The sequence below is a fragment of the Saccopteryx leptura genome, chromosome 7 (genome assembly GCF_036850995.1).
Source record: "Saccopteryx leptura isolate mSacLep1 chromosome 7, mSacLep1_pri_phased_curated, whole genome shotgun sequence".
Classification (NCBI taxonomy): domain Eukaryota; kingdom Metazoa; phylum Chordata; class Mammalia; order Chiroptera; family Emballonuridae; genus Saccopteryx; species Saccopteryx leptura.
The window spans coordinates 55,342,315-55,368,917 of NC_089509.1; the positions used below are offsets into that span (position 1 = coordinate 55,342,315).

General features: G+C 37.4%; 1 protein-coding gene across 1 annotated transcript in view; it reads right to left on the reverse strand.

The window, feature by feature from the left end:
* The window catches only part of LRP2 (LDL receptor related protein 2), a 253,234-nt gene that overhangs the window by 145,848 nt on the left and 80,783 nt on the right, over positions 1–26,603 (reverse strand). The window contains exons 10-16 of the mRNA XM_066346663.1: positions 23,334–23,462; positions 20,783–20,952; positions 19,888–20,111; positions 17,942–18,148; positions 14,833–15,035; positions 11,335–11,475; positions 9,715–9,918 (exon numbers count right to left, since the gene is read on the reverse strand). Coding sequence (XP_066202760.1) covers positions 9,715–9,918; positions 11,335–11,475; positions 14,833–15,035; positions 17,942–18,148; positions 19,888–20,111; positions 20,783–20,952; positions 23,334–23,462 — 1,278 coding nt within the window. The remainder of the gene's footprint in view (positions 1–9,714; positions 9,919–11,334; positions 11,476–14,832; positions 15,036–17,941; positions 18,149–19,887; positions 20,112–20,782; positions 20,953–23,333; positions 23,463–26,603) is intronic.

Genomic DNA, 26,603 nt, shown 5'->3' on the forward strand with positions numbered 1-26,603 from the left:
CTGATTATGCTAGCAGCTCTGACTGACTGAGCCTTACCCAGAGCCCTGTGCTGAGTGGAAATAGAGTGGGGAGTTGCCAGCTCTTTGAGCCTCTTACTATCCAGGCAGAGGCAGCAGCAACCCCATAGCTGGATTATCAGGCTACTAATTGAGGAAGGAAAGACTAGGAGAAAGGCTCCAGGAACACGGACTCTCTCACTGTCGGAGCCTATAAATGCTAATAGCCTCGACTGCCAACGAGACTAAAGCACAATACATGACATTGCCATAGAGACTTATCAACTGCAAACCTCCACCTGAGCGTGGCAAAGGGGCAAAACCCGGGGTACAGAGTCACTGACCAGGAAGAGGGAGAGAAAAGAAAAAGCAAGAAGATAACCTCTCAAAATCAAGAATAATCTGCAGACTTTATAACCTATCCCATTTTATTATATTTGTTCGTTTGTTTCTCTTATCTTCATTCTTGATACTTTTTTTTTCCTCCTCCAATTTGGCCGATTAACTCTCTACCGGTCTTACTCTCTCCTCTCCTTGAACTACACTACCCATAAGTGTTACATCTCCCATTATCTTTTCTCTTCTCTTCCTTTCTCTCTATGAGGGTTGCACTCCAAAACCCTTAACTCTCTCTCTCTCTCTCTCTCCTTTCTTTTTTCGTCTTTTAGTGGTTCCCTCTTTTTTTCTCTCTCTCTCTCTTTCTTTTCTCCCTCTATATTAGTTTCTTCCTTTCTCCTTTACATCTCCTCTCATTCAAACCTCAATAACAAACAAATTATCTTATCTGGGACTCAAACTCATGTTTGTGGCATTTTGGGGGGTTTTTACTTCACCTTTTTAACTCACTAGCAGTGCTCCCATCCCTGGCTCTCCAAATTATCTAGTTCTTGTTCCACTAAATACAATAGTAATTTTTTAATTTGTCCCCCCATTTTTCCGTTTTCCTCTTAATCCTCTCATCATAACTCTTAGACAACCAACACCTAAAAGCAAATCATTTTATTCTTGACCCAAATTTTTTCCTTATTTGCTTTTTGTGGGTCCATACGCTCTTTTTTTTTTTCTTTTTTCTTTCTTTCTTTTTTTTTTTTTTTTTTTTTTGCCCCTTTATTACTTTTCCCCAATTCAGGCCCTCCATCACAGGCATTGTTTGTTATAATTCACAGTCCACCACAAGATTTTATCAAGAAAGAGGGGAGAGGAGAGGAGAGGAAAAAAGGAGGGGGGGAATAATTTCCTTTTTTTTTTTTTTTTTAATTTTTATTTTATTTTATTTTTCTTTATTTCATTATTAATTTTTTTTAAAAAAAACAACTCTTTTCGATTTTTTTTATTATTTTTTAAACTTTTTATTCTTTATTAAATCTCATTAATACTATCAACAAAACCACCCTCAGATGCCATTAAGGAAGAGAAAATCGAATATCATGGATACAAAAGAAAGAGAGGTAACACAGCTAGATGAGGAAAAATCTATGGAGAAAAAATTTAATATATTGGAAACCTTGGAGCTAAATGACAGAGAATTCAAGATAGAAATCCTAAAAATCCTCCAAGATATACAAGAAAACACAGAAAGGCAATTTAGGGAGCTCAGAAAACAACTCAATGAACACAAAGAATATATGTCCAAGGAAATTGAAACTATAAAAACAAATCAAACAGAGATGAAAAACTCAATTCACGAGCTGAAAAACGAAGTAACAAGCTTAGCTAATAGAACAGGTCAGATAGAAGAGAGGATTAGTGAAATAGAAGACAAGCAACTTGAGGCACAACAGAGAGAAGAAGAAAGAGACTCAAAAATTTAAAAAAATGAGATAGCCCTACAAGAATTATCTGACTCCATCAAAAAGAATAACATAAGAATAATAGGTATATCAGAGGGAGAAGAGAGAGAAAATGGAATGGAGAACATACTCAAACAAATAATAGATGAGAACTTCCCAAGCCTGTGGAAAGAACTAAAGCCTCAAGTTCAAGAAGCAAACAGAACTCCAAGTTTTCTTAACCCCAACAAACCTACTCCAAGGCATATCATAATGAAATTGACACAAACCAACAGCAAAGAAAAAATTCTCAAGGCAGCCAGGGAAAAGAAGAATACAACATATAAAGGAAGGCCCATTAGATTATCATCAGATTTCTCAGCAGAAACTCTACAAGCTAGAAGAGAGTGGACCCCAATATTTAAAGTCCTGAAAGAGAGGAACTTTCAGCCACGAATACTATACCCATCAAAGCTATCCTTCAAATATGAAGGAGAAATAAATACATTCACAGATACAGAAAAGATGAGGTAATTTATCATCAGAAAACCCCCACTCCAGGAATTACTAAAGGGGGTTCTCCAATCAGATGCAAAGAACAAAAAAAAAACAGAGCCACAAGTAAAAGCTCCAAGAAGAACACAATAAAACCAAATTTAAACTGTGACAACAACAAAAAGAAAGAGGGGGAGAAGATGGAGATTAACAGTAGCAAAGGACGATGGAGTGCAAAAGTACTCACAAAATAGTTCGCTACAATGAACAGGGTAGGGACCCTTTTCATTACTCAAAGGTAACCACCATTGAAAAAACCACCACGGAAGCACATGAGATAAAAAAAGATAGCAACAGAGGAAAGATGTATGGAATACAACCAAATAAAAACAAAAGATAGAAAAACGAAAGAGAAGGATCAAACAAGACACAAAACTAACAGAAAGCAAGATATAAAATGGCAATAGGGAACTCACAAGTATCAATAATTACACTAAATGTAAACGGATTAAACTCACCAATAAAAAGGCACAGAGTAGCAGAATGGATTAAAAAAGAAAATCCAACTGTATGCTGCCTACAGGAAACTCATCTAAGTAACAAGGATAAAAACAAATTCAAAGTGAAAGGCTGGAAAACAATACTCCAAGCAAATAACATCCAAAAAAAAGCAGGTGTAGCAATACTCATATCGGATAATGCTGACTACAAGACAGGAAAAGTACTCAGAGACAAAAATGGCCATTTCATAATGGCTAAGGGGACACTGAATCAAGAAGACATAACAATTCTTAATATATATGCACCAAACCAAGGAGCACCAAAATATATAAGACAGCTACTTATTGATCTTAAAACAAAAACTGACAAAAATACAATCATACTTGGAGACCTCAATACACCGCTGATGGCTCTAGATCGGTCATCCAAACAGAGAATCAACAAAGACATAGTGGCCTTAAACAAAACATTACAGCACCTGGATATGATAGACATCTACAGGACATTTCATCCCAAAGTGACTGAGTATACATTTTTCTCCAGTGTACATGGATCATTCTCAAGAATTGACCATATGTTGGGCCACAAAAACAACATCAGCAAATTCAGAAAAATTGAAGTTGTACCAAGCATATTTTCTGATCATAAAGCCTTGAAACTAGAATTCAACTGCAAAAAAGAGGAAAAAAATCCCACAAAAATGTGGAAACTAAACAACATACTTTTAAAAAATGAATGGGTCAAAGAAGAAATAAGTGCAGAGATCAAAAGATATATACAGACTAATGAAAATGACAATACAACATATCAGAATCTATGGGATGCAGCAAAAGCAGTGATAAGAGGGAAGTTCATATCACTTCAGGCATATATGAACAAACAAGAGAGAGCCCAAGTGAACCACTTAACTTCCCACCTTAAGGAACTAGAAAAAGAAGAACAAAGACAACCCAAAACCAGCCGAAGAAAGGAGATAATAAAAATCAGAGCAGAAATAAATGAATTAGAGAACAGAAAAACTATAGAAAAAATTAATAGAACAAGGAGCTGGTTCTTTGAAAAGATCAACAAAATTGACAAACCCTTGGCAAGACTTACCAAGGAAAAAAGAGAAAGAACTCATATAAACAAAATCCAAAATGAAAGAGGAGAAATCACCACGGACACCGTAGATATACAAAGAATTATTGTAGAATACTATGAAAAACTTTATGCCACTAAATTCAACAACCTAGAAGAAATGGATAAATTCCTAGAACAATACAACCTTCCTAGACTGAGTCAAGAAGAAGCAGAAAGCCTAAACAGACCTATCAGTAGAGAAAAAATAGAAAAAACCATTAAAAACCTCCCCAAAAATAAAAGTCCAGGCCCTGACAGCTATACCAGCGAATTTTATCAAACATTCAAAGAAGACTTGGTTCCTATTCTACTCAAAGTCTTCCAAAAAATTGAAGAAGAAGCAATACTTCCAAACACATTTTACGAAGCCAACATAACCCTCATACCAAAACCAGGCAAGGATGGCACAAAAAAAGAAAACTACAGACCAATATCTCTAATGAATACAGATGCTAAAATACTAAACAAAATACTAGCAAATCAAATACAACAACATATTAAAAAAATAATACATCATGATCAAGTGGGATTCATCCCAGAATCTCAAGGATGGTTCAACATACGTAAAACGGTTAATGTAATACACCATATCAACAAAACAAAGAACAAAAACCACATGATCTTATCAATAGACGCAGAAAAGGCTTTCGATAAAATACAACACAATTTTATGTTTAAGACTCTCAACAAAATGGGTATAGAAGGAAAATATCTCAACATGATAAAGGCCATATATGATAAACCATCAGCTAACATCATATTAAATAGCACTAAACTGAAGGCTTTCCCCCTTAAATCAGGAACAAGACAGGGTTGTCCACTCTCTCCACTCTTATTTAATGTGGTACTAGAGGTTCTAGCCAGAGCAATCAGACAAGACAAAGAAATAAAAGGCATCCATATCGGAAAAGAAGAAGTAAAGGTATCACTTTTTGCAGATGATATGATACTATACATCGAAAACCCCAAAGAATCCACAAAAAGACTACTAGAAACAATAAGCCAATACAGTAAGGTCGCAGGATACAAAATTAACATACAGAAGTCAATAGCCTTTCTATATGCCAACAATGAAACAACTGAGAAGGAACTCAAAAGAATAATCCCCTTCACGATTGCAACAAAAAAAATAAAATACTTAGGAATAAACATAACAAAGAATGTAAAGGACTTATATAATGAAAACTATAAACCATTGTTAAGGGAAATCGAAAAAGATATAATGAGATGGAAGAATATACCTTGTTCTTGGCTAGGAAGAATAAATATAATCAAGATGGCTATATTACCCAAAGCAATATACAAATTTAATGCAATTCCCATCAAACTTCCAATGACATTTTTTAAAGAAATAGAGCAAAAAATCATCAGATTTATATGGAACTATAAAAAACCCCGAATAGCCAAAGCAATCCTAAAGAAAAAGAATGAAGCTGGGGGCATTTCAATACCTGACTTCAAACTCTATTATAGGGCCACGACAATCAAAACAGCATGGTATTGGCAGAAAAATAGACACTCAGACCAATGGAACAGAATAGAAAGTCCAGAAATAAAACCACATATATATAGTCAAATAATTTTTGATAAAGGGGCCAACAACACACAATGGAGAAAAGAAAGCCTCTTCAATAAATGGTGCTGGGAAAACTGGAAAGCCACATGCAAAAGAATGAAACTGGACTACAGTCTCTCCCCCTGTACAAAAATTAACTCAAAATGGATCAAAGATCTAAACATAAGACCTGAAACAATTAAGTACATAGAAGAAGACATAGGTACTCAACTCAGGGACCTGGGTTTTAAAGAGCATTTTATGAATTTGACTCCAATGGCAAGAGAAGTGAAGGCAAAAGTTAATGAATGGGACTACATCAGACTAAGAAGTTTTTGCTCAGCACGAGAAACTGATAACAAAATAAACAGAAAGCCAACTAAATGGGAAATGATTTTTTCAAACGACAGCTCAGATAAGGGCCTAATATCCAAAATATACAAAGAACTCATAAAACTCAACAACAAACAAACAAACAATCCAATAAAAAAATGGGAAGAGGATATGAATAGACACTTCTCCCAGGAAGAAATACAAATGGCCAACAGATATATGAAAAGATGCTCATCTTCTTTAGCTATTAGAGAAATGCAAATCAAAACGGCAATGAGATACCACCTCACACCTGTTCGATTAGCTGTTATTAGCAAGTCAGGTAACAGCAAATGTTGGAGAGGCTGTGGAGAAAAAGGAACCCTCATACACTGTTGGTGGGAATGTAAAGTAGTACAACCATTATGGAAGAAAGTATGGTGGTTCCTCAAAAAACTGAAAATAGAACTACCTTATGACCCAGCAATCCCTCTACTGGGTATATATCCCAAAAACTCAGAAACATTGATACGTAAAGACACATGCAGCCCCATGTTTATTGCAGCATTGTTCACAGTGGCCAGGACATGGAAACAACCAAAAAGCCCATCAATAGATGACTGGATAAAGAAGATGTGGCACATATACACTATGGAATACTACTCAGCCATAAGAAATGATGACATCGGAACATTTACAGCAAAATGGTGGGATCTTGATAACATGATACGAAGCGAAATAAGTAAATCAGAAAAAAACAGGAACTGTATTATTCCATACGTAGGTGGGACATAATAGTGAAACTAAGAGACATTTATAAGAGTGTGGTGGTTACGGGGGGGAGGGGGGAATGGGAGAGGGATAGGGGGTGGGGAGGGGCACAAAGAAAACAAGATAGAAGGTGACAGAGGACAATCTGACTTTGGGTGGTGGGTATGCAACATAATTGAACGACAAGATAACGTGGACTTGTTATCTTTGAATATATGTATCCTGATTTATTGATGTCACCCCATTAAAAAAATAAAATTATATAAAAAAAAAAGGGGGGGGGGGGAACAATCTGAGAACACAAAAGAGCTCTTCAAAATTTAATGTATTATAAATTAAATTTAAAAATTCAGTAGAAGGGTTGAAAATGCCAAAAGAAAAACCCCACAGAAAGTAGAACAAAAAGACAAAAATAAAAACCAGGAAAGAAAGATTAAAAAAAAAAGATTAACCGAACATTAAAAATTATAGAGAGAATAGAAAACAGAGACAAGAAAATTTTCCACACTAGAAAGACATAAACTTCAAGATTAAAGGGATAACAAAATATTTTAAAAGCTTCCAGAAAGGCATGAAAAAAAAAACACAACAACAATAACAAGCCAAAAATGTCAAATACATTGAAAATGGTACCCCAAATGACATATGACTCTCAACACTGGATGTTGAAAGACAGTGGAACAATGTCTTAAATTTCCAAGGTGAAATTCCTTTCACCCTATAACTAATTGCCAGCCAAATAGTCAAGGTGGAAGGCAAAGTAAAGACACTTTCAGGCATACAAAGACTAAAAAAATACATCACCCTAATCCTTCATAAGAAGATATTATATCATATATTTCAGCAAAATGAAGAAACAAATCTGGAAAGAAAAATCAATGGCCCGCCAGAAACAGTAGATACAGTACAGGAAAGTGGCACAGGGACACCAGAAGAACTGTGTACAGAGAGAAATGAGACCTAATGGAACAGAAGATAGAAGTCACAGGAGAGGGAAAAGTTACAGATTGTTTATATTGATAGATAGATTGATGATTGGATGGATGGATGGTTGGATGGATGGATGAATGGATGAATGGATGAATGGATATATGGATGAATGGATGAATGGCTGAATGAGTGTATGGTCAGACAAATATTTGTAGATCTTTTGAAACATTTGCAAAAATCTACATTATAGTTATACAGAAAATTAAACCAGTGAAGATGGAACAATTTTTAATTTCAGAAAAAAATTGAAAATTGTTCAAGAAATAAAAAAAATTGTTCAAGAAATATCATTGAATATTACTTGACTTTAGCAGTGAACAAGATTAATATTTATATCATATTATTAATATAAATAGCTTCTATAAATTTAATAAAAAAAATTACTATCTAGCTTTTTTTTTTAAGTGGGAAGTAGGAAGGCAGAGACAGGCTGCTGCATGTGCCCCACTGGGAACCACCCAGCAAGCCCTCTATGGGGCGATACTCTGCCCATCTGGGCTGTTGCTCTGTTGCTCAGCATTTGAGCTATTTTAGCACCTGAGGTGAGGCCATGGAGCCATCCTCAGCTCCCAGGGCCAACTTGCTCCAACTCAGCCATGGCTGTGGGAGGAGAAGAAAGAGAGACAGACAGACAGAAGGGGGAGGGATAGAGGAGCAGATGGTCACTTCTCCTGTGTGTCCTGACTGGAAATCAAACCCGGGACTGACACATGCCAGGCTGACGCTCTACCACTGAGCCAACTGGCCAGGACCACAAGCTAGCTTTTTAAGGAGCCTGGGTGAGAAAAGTTAGAGGAGAGAAATATAAGAGAGATAAATCCTCATCTATAGCAAGGAAGTTAATGTCTAAAATAACAGATCAAGACACAACAGTATTAGCAAAGTATTTAGAAATATGGAGACAAATAATAAGTGTTAAAAGGATGGCAAGCAATGACCTCTGAAGAGCAAGTCTGGGTTGAGGGAAGGGTAGAACAGGATAGTAAGTCTTTTTATTGATAACAGCTATAAAAATAGCTAATATTTACTGAATATTTACTATATTCTAGACATTGTTCTGTGTTTTACATGTACTAGCCTAAAATTCTCTCAATACCCTTATAAGCTATGTAGTACCTGTATTGTTCCTATTTTATAAATTTTGGAAACTGAGGTATAAAAAAATTAAGTACCTTCATCAAGATTACATAACTAGGTAATGCAAGAAGCCAGGATTCAAAACTCAGCTGTTTAGCCCCTGAGCTGGCCTTCTCAGTTGCTGTTACATTGACTACCATTTTCTTTCAAACAACAAGGTTGTAAAATCAAAGTACTGGATCATGCCATCATCAAATAAAGGACCCAATAGTCAAGGGTGACTGAATATAATTTATCTTTCTGTGATGATTATAAAGTTTTAACAGAATTCCAATGAAAAACTTACAGTAAATCCATATTTACATATAACTCATTTACACATAATAATTTTTTTAAAATTATTATTCCAAGCCAGAATTTGGGTAGCCCAGCATTCCTAAAGAGAGGTGGTCCCCATTGGATCAACCTAGCTGTTTGAACATGAAGATCAGCTTTTAGTCAATCAACCCATTAACAGCTTTCAAACACTGGACACTCCTTTATGGAGTATTAGCTTCCTTTTTTTTTTTTTTTTACAAAGAGAGAGTCAGAGAGAGGGATAGACAGACAGGAACGAAGAGAGATGAGAAGCCTCAATCATTAGTTTTTCGTTGCGACACCTTAGTTGTTCATTGATTGCTTTTTCATATGTGCCTTGACCGCAGGTCTTCAGCAGACCGAGTAACCCCTTGCTCGAGCCAGTGACCTTGGGTCCAAGCTGGTGAGCCTTGCTCAAACCAGATGAGCCCGCGCTCAAGCTGGCGACCTCGGGGTCTCGAACCCGGGTCCTCCACATCTCAGTCCGATGCTCTATCCACTGCGCCACCGCCAGGTCAGGTGTATCAGTTTCTTTTATGTCCATATTTGTCACTGTTAAAATGTACCATCATTTATAATTTTGAAAATAAAGGAAAAGATTTATTTTAACTTAATTCACGAGAAAAGCAATAGTTTTTTCCTGAAATAAAGTATTTACTAAAGGATCCTGCTGAAGAAGTGAATGCAAAGTTTTAGGAAGCAAATTATATATTATCATTATTACTGAAAACAGACAAAACATACAAAAATTTTAAAACCCATTCTCACCTGTGCCATCGATCTTTTGTTTATAAATCATATCTATTGATGTATCTGAAAAAAAGAGTGTTTTCTCCTGAGCATCAAAATCAATTCCAACAAAGAAAGAAGGATTTCCTGTCACTGGAACAATGAGATCTTCCTGGGTAGAGATGGTGAATGGGATCCCACGAACAGCCACTTCAGATGAAAAGATCAGGAATTGCTTAACAGCTGTAGGAAGAAGGACATGGTGCAGTAAGCCACACAGCATGGTACTTGCTTTCTCTCAATTCCATAGAAATGACTTATAAATCCATAAAGCACATTTTATAATTCTGAAATAAACATAAAAAATCAATTTGTAGAGAATGCAGTTGGAAATAATGGAAGGGAGGAAAAAAGATATGCAGTTATAAAGGCAATACAAGCATTACAATCTTCTTTCTGAGAAACGTATCATTCAGATTTATTTATATAAAAGATGATGTCCATATGTTTAATTTCTAAAGCAGCAGTAACTTAACTGCACAGTAATTTCATCAAAATACTCAAGTAAGATTGACTTTTGTATAGAGAATACTACCACAGTTTTTAAGGTAGTAAGACAAGGAAATGAGAAGAATTAACAGCAACCAGATAAATTATTTGGAAAGAAATACAGGAAGGAAAGAAGGGAAGAGAGGAGAGAAATGGAGGAAATAAAAAAGAGTGATGTTTCAAATCAAAGGTGACATGACACTATGTCAGGAAATCAGAAAGGGAAAGATGAAAGATATATATCCGAGACAGAAAAATAAATGCAGAAGGAGCTTAAAATCAAAATTATTGGACAATGTAGTATCGACATAATAGTTAGAAACACATTGTTTTTAAAATAAGGGTAATTTTTATCTGATTCTAGGATTTCCTACAAAGTTAATAAATTTGTCTGAATTAGAATAAACAAACTTACATACTAAGCCAGAAGCAGCACCCACTGGGAAGCAAGTTTATCAAAAGCACAACAAGGAGAGTTGCCAAAGTGAAAAGAAGAGAAACAAATATTGTAACAGTGAATCTCATCATCAGCTGAGGCACCAGTGATGGCCCAATTATGAGTAGAGATGTAGGTAAACAAAGATGAAGAAGGGAAGTCTTTATGGTAAAAATGTCACCCAGAGTATAGAAGCAGAAATAAAGAGAAAGTTTTTAGTGAAAAGAGAAGAACTAGATAAGGAAATGAGCTACCGTAATGAAGCCAGGTGGGATCAAGATGTGATTACCAGATTCAAAGTGACATAGTGGCAGTCTAGGAGAGGTGAACAAAAGTGATTAGAAGTGCTTCCCATAAAAGTAAAGTGGAAAATATGCATATTAGAAAAAAGAACTCAAAATGAAATTCTATAGTATTTCAAAAGCAGAGTTAAAAAGGCAAACAAAGATTTCAGGAAAGAGACAGAAGGGAAAGGGAGCTCCAGGAAACCCTAGATAAGGAATTAAAAGCAAATCTCAAGAGACAGAAATATACTTCTTCAAACACAGCTCTCTGTATAAAAGGGAGTGATGTCTACTGAGAAAGACACCCTGGGCAAGAAAGTGAAATGTCTGACAGGGAAAGAGCAGCATATATCCTTATTCCATAAAGACAGTCTAAAACCAAATTCTTACCAACACAGTGGTGGCCATCCACATCCAGGATGAAACCAAATGTACACTTGCAGCGATAACCCAAGCCGCCATTATCTGTTCTGTGGCTGAGGACACAGACCTGTTCACAGCCCCCATTGTTATCTCCACATGGATTGCTCGCTGGAAGAAAAAATGCACAGGGTAGAAGCTCAATTAGAAATGTCTAACCCTGGACAGATAGTTTAGTTGGTTAGAGCATCATCCTGAAACACAGAAGTTGCCAGTTCAATCCCTGGTCAGGGCAAATATAGCATGTCCGTAAAGTCATGGTGCACTTTTGACTGGTCACAGGAAAGAAACAAAAGACATTAGAAATGTGAAATTGGCACCAAATAAAAGGAAAATCCTCCCAGTTTCTGTAGGATGATGTGGCAGCATGTGCGCATGCACAGATGATGATGTAACACCGTGTATGTAGCGGAGCAGCCCATGCCAGTCGAGATGTGGATGGTACAGAGGAAAGTTCAGTGTGTTCTGTGGCTCACTAAATTCGAATCCATGACCAAAGTGCAACACGAATATTGGCACGTTTATAACAAAGCACTACCACATAGGAATAACATTACTCGGTGGGATAAGTAGTTGAAGGAAACTGGCAATTTGGTGGAAAAACCCGTTCTGGTAGGCCATCAGTCAGTGACGAGTCTGTAGAGGCTATACGGCAGGGGTCCCCAAACTACGGCCCACGGGCCACATGCGGCCCCCTGAGGCCATTTATCCGGCCCCCGCCGCACTTCTAGAAGGGGCACCTCTTTCATTGGTGGTCAGTGAGAGGAGCATAGTTCCCATTGAAATAGTGGTCAGTTTGTTGATTTAAATTTACTTGTTCTTTATTTTAAATATTGTATTTGTTCCTGTTTTGTTTTTTTACTTTAAAATAAGGTATGTGCAGTGGGCATAGGGATTTGGTCATAGTTTTTTTTTTATAGTCCGGCCCTTCAACGGTCTGAGGGACAGTGAACTGGCCCCCTGTGTAAAAAGTTTGGGGACCCCGCCCTGGCCGGTTGGCTCAGCGGTAGAGCGTCGGCCTAGCGTGCGGAGGACCTGGGTTCGATTCCCGGCCAGGGCACACAGGAGAAGTGCCCATTTGCTTCTCCACCCCTCCGCTGCGCTTTCCTCTCTGTCTCTCTCTTCCCCTCCCGCAGCCAAGGCTCCATTGGAGCAAAGATGGCCCGGGCGCTGGGGATGGCTCTGTGGCCTCTGCCTCAGGCGCTAGAGTGGCTCTGGTCGCAACATGGCGACGCCCAGGATGGGCAGAGCATTGCCCCCTGGTGGGCAGAGCGTTGCCCCTGGTGGGCGTGCCGGGTGGATCCCGGTCGGGCGCATGCGGGAGTCTATCTGACTGTCTCTCCCTGTTTCCAGCTTCAGAAAAAAAAAAAAAAAAAAAAAAGTTTGGGGACCCCTGCTATACAGGACAGCTACCTAAAGAGCCTTAAAAAATCTGTGCATGAGCCCACATCGAACTGCCCTGAATAGGTACGAAACTGGGAGAGTTTTCCTTTTATTTGGTGCAGATTTCACCTTTCTATCGTCTTTTGTTGTTTTCCTGTGACCGGTCAAAAGTGCACCATGACTTTACAGACACACTGTACAAGAGCAGGTCAATATTCCTCTCTCTCTTTCCCTCTCTCCCTTCCTCTCTCTCTAAAATCAAGACAATAAACATAAAAGAAAAAGCCAAGAAATATCTATTATCCCAGACACAGGAAGCCACTTTTGAGACCTCAGGATGAAGCAAAACAATGGGTTTGAAATCAGGAGACATCATCACAGGTTGCTACAGTATATATCCACCTCTAGATGCACAGCCCCTCACAATTTCATCACTTCTCTCCCATCTACTTTCAAACTGGTGGTGGCAAAATCAGGATTCTTGCAACTGATAATTCGGAGGGTTCTTTTTCTCTAATAATTGTGCCTGCTAGCCTCAGTGGTTGGAAAATAACTGGCTCTCAAAAGAAACTTAAGTGCTATTTTACCATTTGTAAGCTATAACTATAACTCATGAATGCTTAACCTGTAAGTAAACCAACTTACAATCAATGACTCTAAGAGGTACGTAGTAATACACCAATTCTACAGAGGAAAACCAAGTCTTCAAAGGATAAAACAATTTGTATGAGATTTTCAGTGGTCAATCAGCTATACTAAATTCAAATCTGACCCCAAAACCCTTCAATTCTGCAGCACAAACCAGTTTATACTTCCAAAACCACCCTCAAATGCAGTGACCTCAGGAAGTTTATTATACACAATGCTGCCATAGTTAAAAATGTTATATGTGCTTTTGAAATTGTTTTATTGGTCTTTGACTTATTCTTAAAAATAAAAACTCTTTTACTGTCTCAGGTAGATTGATTTGGAAAACAATAGCCAGACATCATTCTGAAACAAATAATAGAAATAAAATTGGATAATAAAATTGAATAATATTTTAGGTCAAGGTCAAGGGCTCATGAAATGACTATTCCAAATAGAGATTTCCAGAATGTTTTCAAATACAGTATATACATATTTTCATATAAAGTATATATTTTCCCAGGATGACTACATTGATAGATATTCATTAACTGTTTTAGTTCTAGTGGATGATTTTCTTTTAAAAAATAGGTTAATTATAATACTTCTCCATCAGCCAGGTGGGGTCAAAATGTGATTATCTGACCCAAAGTGGCAACAGTGGCAGTTTAGGAGAGACGAGAGACCCATCACATAACACAAGAGTTTTAAAGTGAAATCTGTCATTCTCTGAATGAGTGTTGACTAATAATAAGTGTATTAAGCACACTACCTTCATAGTCTAGTTTTTTGTATTTCTTTTCTTTGATACACAAGCAAAATAAGAGCCATATACAATCCAGATAGTCATATCAATCTAAAACCATGAAAAACAAATAAAATGTACTGTGAAATAAAAGACTAAACAGTGTCTAAATAAAAATATTTTTTCTTTTTAATAAGTGACCAACCAGAGAGTCAACAAGCCCAATGTGCCTATGACAGACCTAATGCCAACCAAAAAAAAGGTGTCTTACATGTACAACAGTAAAGAAGAAAAAATGGTCCTGACAGTACCTAAAATGAGCACTTTGGCATGTCATTATCTTCTCTGGGACTCGGTTTCCTTAACTATAATATTAGAGGATTGAATTACAAGATTTCTCCCAGTCAAATGAAGATAGGTATTTCAGTTCGGTTTGTTTCTTGCTATATCCCCAGTAAATATCTGTGTAAATAAATATCTAGTAAATCAATTTTTAAGTTCCCTGTAGATTTAACTCTTAAATATGTTAATTCCTCCAAAATGCTCATGATCTGCAAAGCCAATTTCAGATTTAACTTTCTAAATAACCCTTCAGATATTTGAGAATGCCACTCAAACCTCATGAGATCCATCATCATCTACTCCCACAGCTTTGAGAAAATCTTTCTACCAAGGCCAGTATCAAATATGGTTTCCATTGTTATGGGGCTTACCATACGGCTGTCTGGCAGAATGGTAAACAGTCACTCCAAAGGGCCTCAGGGAAGACTGGTAGTATACTTGTGGGTTGGCCTCTGTGAACTTGTTTGCCTTCATTACAGCCATCTTAGTCCAATCGGTAAAGAACACACTGTCTTCAAACAAGCTTATTCCAAAGGGATGAGGAATGCGTGAGCCTCCATGAAGCACGGTCTTCCTATTAGAAAAGAATTATAGCATACATTTTTTTTGTCTGCTATACTTTATTTTAATTAAAGGTGGAATTAGCCTGGGCCAGGTGGCACAGTGGATAAAGCATCATCCCGGTGCACTGAGGTCCCTGGTCAGGGCACATAACAAGAAGTAATCAAAAAGAGTGCACAAATGAATGGAACAACTAAGTGAAACAATGAGTTCATGCTTTTCCCTCTCTTCCCCCCCCCCCACTCTCAAATCAATGGGAAAAAAATTTTTTAATTAAAGGTGGAAGTAGTTCAACTAAATGCATGAAAAGCTAAATAATTTCTTATTATAATACAGAATTTATAGATAAAAAACATTTAAAATACAGACATATTTTCATCTACATTTGGATGAAATGTAGGATCCTACAATAGGATTTTCATGCATCTTGGAAAAACCCTTGAAAACTTAAATTGCAGTCCCAATCTTAGCTTTTCTATATCTTTTGAGAAATTATCATTTTCTCATCTTTCTTTATTCTTTTCAGGTTGTCATTTTGAAATTCATAGTTAAAGAGTATAACAAAGGATCGGAAATCTGGTGGAGGATGCTTTCAACATCAACCTCACACTGGATCACTACCATTTCTCAGCAATTAGTGCACAGGACAGGGGTAGGGTTCTGCCCACAGCTAACACACAGGCCTATTCCTGATGTGACTCGAGTGAGAGCAAACAGCAGTGCTACACTGCACCACTCTTATGGCTGTGCTTGATGAAACTGTCAACCAATCATTCTTGTAGTAAAGGCACAGTGTGCCCAGAGCTACTTAAAGGAGAAGAAAACAGAAGTGGAAGGTGCCAAGCAAGGGCAAGAAATCGATCGTTTCTGCCATGACTACAGTCACACAAATGATCATTCAGTTAGGCCATATTTTTTAAAACGAGGTGGAAGATGACTCCTGAGAAAAAGCTCATTCCTTTGTTTTTTCCTTCAGCCTAATAGAAAGTCCTCAAAGAAAAATCTTAGCAGCCCATGAAAACTGAAAATCGCAGTAGAGCTCTAAGACTTAGTATCTGAAGATACTAATGCTGGAAACATGATAAGGGGAAAAAAGAAAGAAACCTAAGGTGACAAGTTAGCACACACTTTGAGACATTCATAATGACATGGTACATTAACATTGGAGAATGGTTTTCTTTTTCAATTTCCAAATTTCAGAACGTTGAATGCCACCTGCTGGCAAAGCAAGAGGCAATGACTTGATAATTTCAGCTGTACTCATGAGCTTTATTGTCTTTCTGCTATTTCTTCACAGCCAGCAAAACACTCAAATCTTACTGAAACTCAAGGAATTTTTATCTTTTACGATTTAGTTTTAGCATAAAAATATTTCCACTATGTAATATAATACTGTGAAAAAGAAAAATTAGGATATTTTCAACTGTTTTTACATGACTTATTGGGTTAACTAATATTTTTCATTAACTTAATTCATATTCTCAATATAGAAACCAATTTCAGGGACAAGAAGTCATAGACTTAATATATAGTCACCTCTCCATTCCAGTCTGTCTGTCCCTATCTATCCCTCTCTCTGACTCTGTCTCTGTAAAAAAAAATATATATATATATATACACACACACACACACACACACACACACACACACACAGTCACTTTATTTAACCAAGTAGAGACTGTTCTAAAAATATAAAATCCAATGGCAAACTGTGATACCATCCTTACAAAAGAGATAAAGGAGAAAACAAAACTATAATATTCTTTTTTGTGAGAAGAAACCAAAATCAAGTCATTTGCAGAATTGGATTGGCCAGTCTATTTGCTAAAAGCACAGAGTAATTTCTCTCAGTCAAAATTTTAAGACCAATATTTGAATACCAAAAGAAAAAGATCTAAAATAGTTAACAATTTAACTAATTTATAGTAAGCTCTAATCAGACCAAGAAGATAAATAAAAAAGCATTCCATAATCTACATTCAAATTTTCTATTTGAATATCTTTGCAGTACTGTATATCAGGTAAAAATTCAAGGCAGCATTTCTCTTTGAAATTTGAAATATATATAAGGGCAAAGTAAAATCCAATTAACTTTCACCAGGATATGTTAAGTAAGTAATAAGATATTTATGTTTTAGGGGGAAGTCAGGAAGCTAAAAGACAAATTTATCTTTAGAATAGCCATAAGGACCCAGAGGACAATGTGACGGGGTATAAGTGGACTCAGGAGTTAATGAAAATAATGTGCTTTATCTGAGAGTGAAATAAGGTTTGAGAGGAGAAATCAAAAGACAAATGTTCTAGGTAATATTTAATGACCATTATTGTGGAACACAAGAAAAGTTAACAAAACTCAGAGCAGGTCACCATGCAAATGTCAAAACAAAGGTCACGGCCCTGGCCGGTTGGCTCAGTGGTAGAGCGTCGGCCCGGCGTGCAGAAGTTCCGGGTTCGATTCCCGTCTGGGGCACACAGGAGAGGCACCCATCTGCTTCTCCACCCCTCCCCCTCTCCTTCCTCTCTGTCTCTCTCTTCCCCTCCCGCAGCCAAGGCTCCATTGGAGCAAAGATGGCCTGGGCGCTGGGGATGGCTCCTTGGCCTCTGCCCCAGGCGCTGGAGTGGCTCTGGTCGTGGCAGAGCGATGCCCCGGAGGGGCAGAGCATCGCCCCCTGGTGGGCAGAGCGTCGCCCCTGGTGGGCGTGCCGGGTGGATCCTGGTCGGGCGCATGCGGGAGTCTGTCTGACTGTCTCTCCCCGTTTCCAGCTTCGGAAAAAAATAAATAAATAAAACAAAGGTCATTCCAGCTATAATGTTAACCAAAATAAGAAAAAAATTTAATTCTGGTCCTTTGGTATTCCTGTCCATTAATTTTATGTACTCTCCCCAAACTCATAAAATCATAAAAAAAATACTTCTTACCTTTGAGTTCCATCATAAGTTACAGTCTCAATGTAGTCGAAGCGGGAGTCAACCCAGTAAACACGCTTTGATACAAGATCCAGAGTTATCCCAGCAGGCCATCCCAGCTTTGTTTTTACCAAATCTTTACGGTTAGTGCCATCCATAAAAGCCCTTTCCACCGTAGGCCCCCCAGAATGGCTCTCCAAATCAGAGAAAAATAAATAACTATAAAAAAATAAAAGATGAAAGAATCAGTTATGTATTTTAGATGTTTATGTAATAATATGATTTTGTTTGTTTGTTTTTATACCTATCACCCACTTTTGTATCTGTTAGTAGTAAAATTTTCTAACCGCACACTGATTCCACAGTAATGGTGATTTATAAAGTAGGGAAGTAACTTTACTTTATAAAATTTATAAAGCAGAGTTAGAGCAAGTTAAAGCATATAATAATAATTACTTACCAAGTACTTTATGTCAGATTTTCACTAAGTTTGGCAGAACAAATCTTTATAAAACAACTTACTATAGTTAAATCTATCTTTTTATTTTATTTATATTTTGGTTGCTCCCCTACCACCTACCATGAAAGAAGGAACGCCCACTAGTGGGCGATAGGGACCAGGTTGACTACCACTGTTTTAGATCAATGGAAATTACCTCTAGCTGATTAGAAAACTATGGGGATATAAAATAACAGAGAAATTCAAAAGTATTAAAAATTGGAGACTAAGAAAGTCAATCAGGAGAGGTAACAACTGCAAATAGTAGCTGTTAAAATGCACTAATCTGGCAACCTAAAAATTCATATCCACCCTTATAACTTTATTCCCTGTCTCTTTCAATTTTACTTTTATACCCAGGAAAACTTACAAATATATTTTAAAATAGCTGTCATTTCCCTCCTTAATTCCCCATTCCAAGGTATAGTCTAGAGCAGTGGTCCCCAACCTTTTTTGGGCCACAGACCGGTTTAATGTCAGAAAATATTTTCACAGACTGGCCTTTAGGGTGGGATGGATAAATGTATCACGTGACCGAGACAAGCGTCAAGAATGAGTCTCAGACGGATGTAACAGAGGGAATCTGGTCATTTTTTAAAAATAAAACATCGTTCAGACTTAAATATAAATAAAATGGAAATAATGTAAGTTATTTATTCTTTCTCTGCAGACCGGTACCAAATGGCCCACGGACCAGTACTGGTCCACAGCCCGGGCGTTGGGGACCACTGGTCTAGAGAATAAATTCAGCTTCAATGAAGGACAGCTGATATCACGTAGAATTGAATAATCACCATTCATCAACACTTTATTCAAGGGTCCTAAGACTCAACTGGAAAATCTAAGAGAAAGCTAAGTTTTTGTTAACTGTTCTCAAATATAGAGATCAGGAAAATTTGAACTGACACCTGGAGAAAAGTCATGGTTATCAGTCTTGCTGGGTTGATTTACCCTGAACAACCTGTAATGCGGATATTAGCATTGACACCTTAACTCCAGTCTGTTACAAGAAAGCACTGTAAGGGATGGTTCCAGTCTTATTTTCCCAATTTAAAAAAAAAAAAATTTACAGCTAATTCATAGTAGGACGATCTTCTTAATAATAATGAAACAAAAGTAATGCTTAGTTGGAACAATATTATTAGGTTGAATCAGAACAGAGTATAATAATATCTCAGCCAGGTGAATACAGCAAACACTAAGAATAAAATTAACACCCCCAAAACATTATAGTTTTTTAGTATACCATTAAGTGTATCTGGATTACATATCCTCAAATGAAATTATTTAGCCAACTCCTTTAAAGCTTCTATGAACAGAAACATAAAGTAAAATGGGTTCTAGAGCACAGAACCTAAAAAGAATCAGAATTAACCTTTAATCCAGTGGATGTTTTATGTACAGGGGAAGAGATAAAACTCCAAAAATACTAGAATCAGTATGTTTTCCCATCACTTACCCAACAGTTGGGTCCAGGGCAATTCCTCTAGGATGCCCTAAGTTTTCAGTTATAAGAACAACCCGAAGGCTTCCATCCAAATTGGCCATATCTATGCGGTTGACCTTGGTTTCTACCACATAAAGTTTATTATTAATCCAGTCCACAGCCAGATTCTCTGGATCATCAATAGAAATATTGAGAACTTCTTGGATATTTAAACCATTAATACCAACTGAAAAAACCTGAAAGAAAAACCCAAGTTATTCTAGCACTTTAAGTTTTTATACAACTTAATTAAATGAGAATTTTATTAATGGTACAAGAAAACGTAAGAGGGAAAAGTAAAATTCTATAGCTCTTTAAGAGCCTTTAAAATTTATGTTTTAAAAATCACCACTGCATTACTTATAGTCGAAGTTAAATCCATCATACTTTTCAAATAAGACACTATAATGAAAATTTGGCTGTTAGACAAAATACTGTCAATATTTGTTACCCAATCCTCAATTATGATTCCATTTAGAAGATGCAGGTAAAATCTGATCTTTATCATAAGGGAAAGCAGAGTACTTTTTACATTTTAAGTGATCAAGTTTCAAAAATTACTACCAAATATCTATCTAGTTTTGAAGGAATGTCTACTATTTCTTTTAATTAGGCTTTTGGACTCCATTTCGAATAAAATTAAAAGTTGCTCAAGGCTAATCCATATAATAGACTGCTTTGTTTAATGGGTCCCATGTAATAGTATAGCATAGAAAAGGTGCTGATTAACATAAAATATCTCAAGGGCCTTTTTTGTTAGAAGACAAAGGAACTTTTCCCTCTGCTCCCCCCAAAGTGAAAAGCTATCAACACTTTGTGCTTGGGGTTCTATCAGCTCCCAAGCTACACTCCTGAAATTTCTATTTACCTTATCTAGTACAGTGTCAGTCCAAAAGACTCTTTGTAGGTGATGGTGAAAATCCACACCCACAGCCACTCCACGATTTTGAGACTCTACCAGGACCTCAAAGGATCTTCCATTAATATCTCCAATTAGCAAATCCCGACCATGAGAGAAGATAACAGAGGCCTCATCAGCTAAATGTGGAAAAGAAAGGCATTATCACTTCTTCAAATGAACTCAGATGAAGTAATTTACAACTGATATGCTCTTCTGCTTTTTCAAGTATGTTGTTCTATGTCTTATTTTAAAATAAACTTCTGAGGCACACATACAGAGTCATTCTACCCATTTTACAGATGGGCAAACTGAGGTACAAAGATGCTTAATAAAGTGTCCAAATTGACAGTATATTAAAAACAAAGTCTGGCAAGAATTCAAGTGTCCTGACTGCTAGTCCAATGCACTCTCAATGACACTAAGGGGAATACATCAGATATTTTCAAGAATTCTTGATGAAATGGGCACTTTATCCCACGTGCAACTTTAGATTGTGTAAAAACGGAACACATTTGAAGGATTACTGGGAAATCACTCTGTGGAAAACATGGCAAAGGTGGATCCAAATCTGTCATACCTATATACGCACAGCAGGCAAAATGAATAAGATTATCCATCACAGTCCTGCTGGCAACAGCAAAGAAAAACAAACAGAAACTCACAGACATAGACAAGAGTATGACAGTTACCAGAGGGAAGAGGTGTGGGGTAGTAAAGGGTAAAGGGTCAAATATATGATGATGGAAGATGATTTGACTTGGGGTGATGGGCATCCAATATATGCAGATCATGTATTATAGAAAAATGTACATTTGAAATCTATATAACCTTATTAACCAATATCACCTCAATAAATTTAATTTTAAAAATGCTTTCAGCTTTTTTTTTAAGTGAGAGGAGGGGAGACAGAAAGACAGATTCCCTCATGTGCCCCGACCAGGATCCACCCAGTAAACCCTGTCTGGGACCGATGCTAGAATCAGCCAAACTATCCTTAGCACCTGAGGCCGACACTTGAAACAATGGAGCCACTAGCTGTGAGAGGGGAAGAGAAAAAGAAAGGGGAGAGGGGGAAAGAGAAGTAGATGGTCACTTCTCCTGTGTGCCCTGACCAGGAATCAAACCTGGGATGTCCACATGCAAGGCCAACACTCTATCCACTGAACCAACTGGCCAGTGCCAAAATGCTTTCAGCTTTAAAAATATATATGAGCCTGTCCTGTGGTGGTGCAGTGGATAAAGCATCGACCTGGAAATGCTGAGGTCGCTGGTTTGAAACCCTGGGCTTGCCTAGTCAAGGCACATATGGGAATTGATGCTTCCAGCTCCTCCCCACCTTCTCTCTCTGTCTCTCTCCTCTCTCTCTCCCTCTCTGTCTTTCTCTCTCTCTCTTTCTCTCTCCTCTCTAAAATGCATAAATAAAAAATTAAGAAAAAAATTAAAAATAAATATGATATAAAGTCCATCAGTAGGAGCCTAATTAAATAAAATATGTATATCCAAAACATGGAATATTATGGCACTACTGTACTAGAATGAGAACACTCTGCATTGATATGGAAAGCTCTCAAAAATATATTAAGTAAAATTGAAAATCAGCTCTGCCTTAAATTCAATACACAGCTAAACAGGTATTTTTGCCCTGACTGGGTATCTCAGTTGGTTAGAGCCTCATTCTGATACACTGAGGTTGTGCAGTTCGATCCCTGGTCAAGGCACATTACAAGAATCACCTAATAAATGCATAAATACATGGAACGACAAATCAATGTTTCTTTCTCTCTCAATCTCTAGTCAATAAATTTTTTAATTTTTAAGATAATAAAAACCAATCAATAACTAATTTTTAAATGGGTATTTCTACACAAAAAACAACTAGAAAATGAGCTGTTTGTCAATTATGTGAGCAGATGAGATTCAGAAGGCCACCAAAGTCACTTCAAAGTCAAATAAAAAAATAGAAAATGAAGTAAAATTGAAATTTTCTTACACAGAAATCCATGGTGACAAAAAACGCTTTGGGGGAGTCATCCTTTTTAACAGATCTTCCCCATCACTTTTCTCTACGATAATATTCGTACATTGATACCAACACCCAGAAAGAGGATATTCTCTAAATTTTTTGCATAAACAATGTCTAAATTATTTCTATAGATACTTCTCACCTACATTTTCTGCTAGGTAAACAAATTATAATTTTATCTGTTGCAGTAGGTTAAATGTAGGCATAAAATTTATTTATAATTAAATGTGGTAGATGACATAATAGCCTGAGCCCAAAGTGCACAAGCAACCAATAAAAAAAAAGAAAACTATTAATAATGATCATTAATTCATAAATTAGTTCCAAATCATTACAGTGTGAGATTCATGTTGACCCATTCTTCTGGCAGCAGGGGCCACTCCTGATTTGTGATGCTTAATCATGCCATCGGCATAAATGCTAGTCTTTCTTTTATTTTCTGCTATGGAAGGAGGATTTACTGTTCAGAGATACAAGTATCCTTAATTTACTCACAGGAAGTATTAGCTTTGCAATGCCGCTCATGCTCCAAGATATACCCTTCTGCACAATGGCACTGGTGATGGCCAATTCGGTCTTCACACATCTGGTCACAAATTCCCCATATCTGGCAATCATCAAAATCTGCCACATAGGAAACAAACATTTGCAATCATGTTTTCAAACATTTCTTTATCACCCCCCTCTGAAAAAATCTTGGACAAGCTGTATAGGAATATGGTGATGACCTTGTTTAAAGAAACACTCCCTGAAGGTAGCACAGATTCTAGGCAGACAATAAAAAATAGGAATTCAGAACAGGCATCTTCATAGTAGAAAAAACCCAAGGACGTTTAAACAGGTTTATAAAAGTCTACATGAAAAATAAGTTTATAGGTGCCTGACCAGGTGGTGGCGCAGTGGATAGAGCATCAGACTGGGATGCAGAGGACCCAGGTTCGAGACCCCGAGGTCGCCAGCTTGAGCGCAGGCTCATCTGGTTAGAGCAAAAGCCCACCAGCTTGAACCCAAGGTCGCTGGCTTGAGCAAGGGGTTACTCGGTCTGCTGAAGGCCCGTGGTCAAGGCACATGTGAGAAGGCAATCAATGAACAACTAAGATGTTGCAACGCACAACGAAAAACTAATGATTGATGCTTCTCATCTCTCCGTTCCTGTCTGTCTGTCCCTGTCTATCCCTCCCTTTGACTCACTGTCTCTGTAAAAAATAAATAAATAAATAAAATTTAAAAAAAAATAAGTTTATAGGAGATGCACAACACTGCTTGGGTTCATAGCTCTGTGGTCCTGCATTTCATTTACTAATGTTGATTTATAAAATATCTGAATTTTGATGTAAATGCTTCCCTTTAAAACTTTGCTTTTCAATATGGTAGCCACTACCCCCATGGCTTCTTATATTTATATTTATATTAACTAAAATAAACTAAAATTAATTCAGTTTCTCAGTCACACCTGCAAGATCTCAAATATTCAATAGCTATGCATGGTTAGTGGTCATCATAATAGAACATTTCCATCATTGTAGAAAGTTCTATTGGACAGTGCTACTTCAGAATAAAGTAAGGCCTAGCCCTGGCTGGTTGGCTCAGTGGTAGAGCAATGGCCTAGCATATGGATGTCCCAGCTTCAATTCCCGGTCAGGACACACAGGAGAAGTGCCCATCTGCTTCTCCACCCCTTCTTCTCTTGCTTCTCTCTCTCTCTTTCCCTCTTGGATCCATGGCTCAACTGGAGTAAGTTGGCCCCAGGCTCTGAGGATGGCTCTATAGTCTCCACCTCAGGTGCTAAGAAGAGCTTGGTTGCTGAGTAATGGAGCAACACCCCAGATGGCAAGCCCCCTAGTGGGCTTGTCAAGTGGATCCTGGTCAGGGCACATGCAAGAGTCTGTCTCTCTGTCTCCCCTCCTCTCACTGAATGAATTTAAAAAAAAAAACAAGTAAGGCTTGCCTTATATCCAGCCCCTCAATAAGACTCAAATCTGTGACTGCAATAAACTATTTGGAAAGATCTATTTACCCAACTGCCTTTATTCTGATGTCAAAAAATCATAACCAATATTAAATTAAAATTATTTCAAGACATGAAAAGTATCAAATGTCTTCTCTTCTGCTTATTCATTAACTTATTACTCATTCATTTAATAAGTATTTATTGAAAAGTCATTACATGAAAAAGCTCTGTTTAATGCCATAGTAATCCCAGAGTTCTGTATAAAAAGAGTGTTTCAATATAATTGCCCTATAAACAATACAATATGGAAGGGGGAACAATACAAGATATAAAGAGTGTTTCTTAAAAACTGTAAATCTTAAGGAGTACAGAAAGTTGTCATATCCTTGCTAGACTGGTTCCAAATATTTCATTTGACCCTCCAAGTTCCGATCCATTCTTCACCCTCCTTTACCCTGCTCTGTCCCTGTACGGATGACCTCCACAGCCTCTACTATCAGGATTCCCATGCCCTCGGACTTCAGAAAATTCTCAAGTGAATTAGAATTCCTGGAACCACTATACCCTCAGGTCTAGGATTCTCCAGATTTCTAGGATCTGATTATATTTGCAGCAAATCTCAGTGTTATGTATTGGTTTCTACCACACCTGTTGGATGGACTACCATCTCGTAACTCCTTAACAAGAAAGCTCAAGAAAGTTATGAAAATAAGTTAATGGTTCTAGCTTTCCCAAATACAACAATATGGGTGAGCATATTTTACTTTCCAACAATTGTAACTAAAAAGAAAAAAAAAAATTACCCAGTTTGGACATGACAAGATAAAAGAACATGTGAGTCTAACTAAAAGGCCTTCATCGATCTCTCTCTCCTGTGCCCTCCTCTCAGCCCTGAGAAAACAGCACTTGAGGCTCTGCTTCAAGAGGAATGAAAGTACAAAACATTCGCCCTCAGATTTCTAGAATGTCATGACCTCGTTTGGAATGTAAGACCGATGAGACTATGGTTAAGGGTTTAGAGCAGGGGTCTCAAACTCACAGCCCGCGGGCCGCATGCGGCCCGCCGAACAATTTTGTGCGGCCCGCAGACTAATCCACGAAGTTCAAAATATTTTGGATAAAATTAAGTAAGCCTAGGGGCCTACTTGTATTTTTCATTTCTCTAGCATCCTAGCTAGATATTAGCTTAGTTAATAGCAGTTGTGATGTGAACTACAGTTTCTGGTCGTTTTGTGACACTGAGTAAACTGCATGTACGATTGTGCTTGTTGTACTGATTTTTTTTTGTTTTCAACTGCAGTGAGAAAAGTGTTGCGTAACAGTTGCCTTTTGTAGACCTAGTGCGGCCGGCCAAACAGCTGTGATCTTGCTCTGCGGCCCACATGCTGAGTTGAGTTTGAGACCCCTGGTCTAGAGTCACCTGAGAGCAGGTAGACAGAAGAAAACCAAAGGTAGAAAAGTTATAACTAGGAATTTGTGAATGCAAATGCCCCTCTTATCACCTGGGCTACAAGAACTTTAAAGGTTAGAATGAGTATATAAAATCACTACTGTCACTTTTAGTGACTGAATAAAACTATATTCTTCATTTGGAGAAAAATAAAGGCTAATTAACATCCATACTCAAGTAAACTGAAGACAAGCAAGTAGACTTGAGGATTTTCATGAGCACCTCCTACCCTGTTACTTTTCTTTCCTTTATATTCTTTGTCTCTTCCAACTAGCAAATACTGCTTTGAAAATAGTTCAAAAATCCCTTTTTAGCTCAGACCCCCTTGGACACACTACGATCCATCTAGCTGTGTGAAATTCCA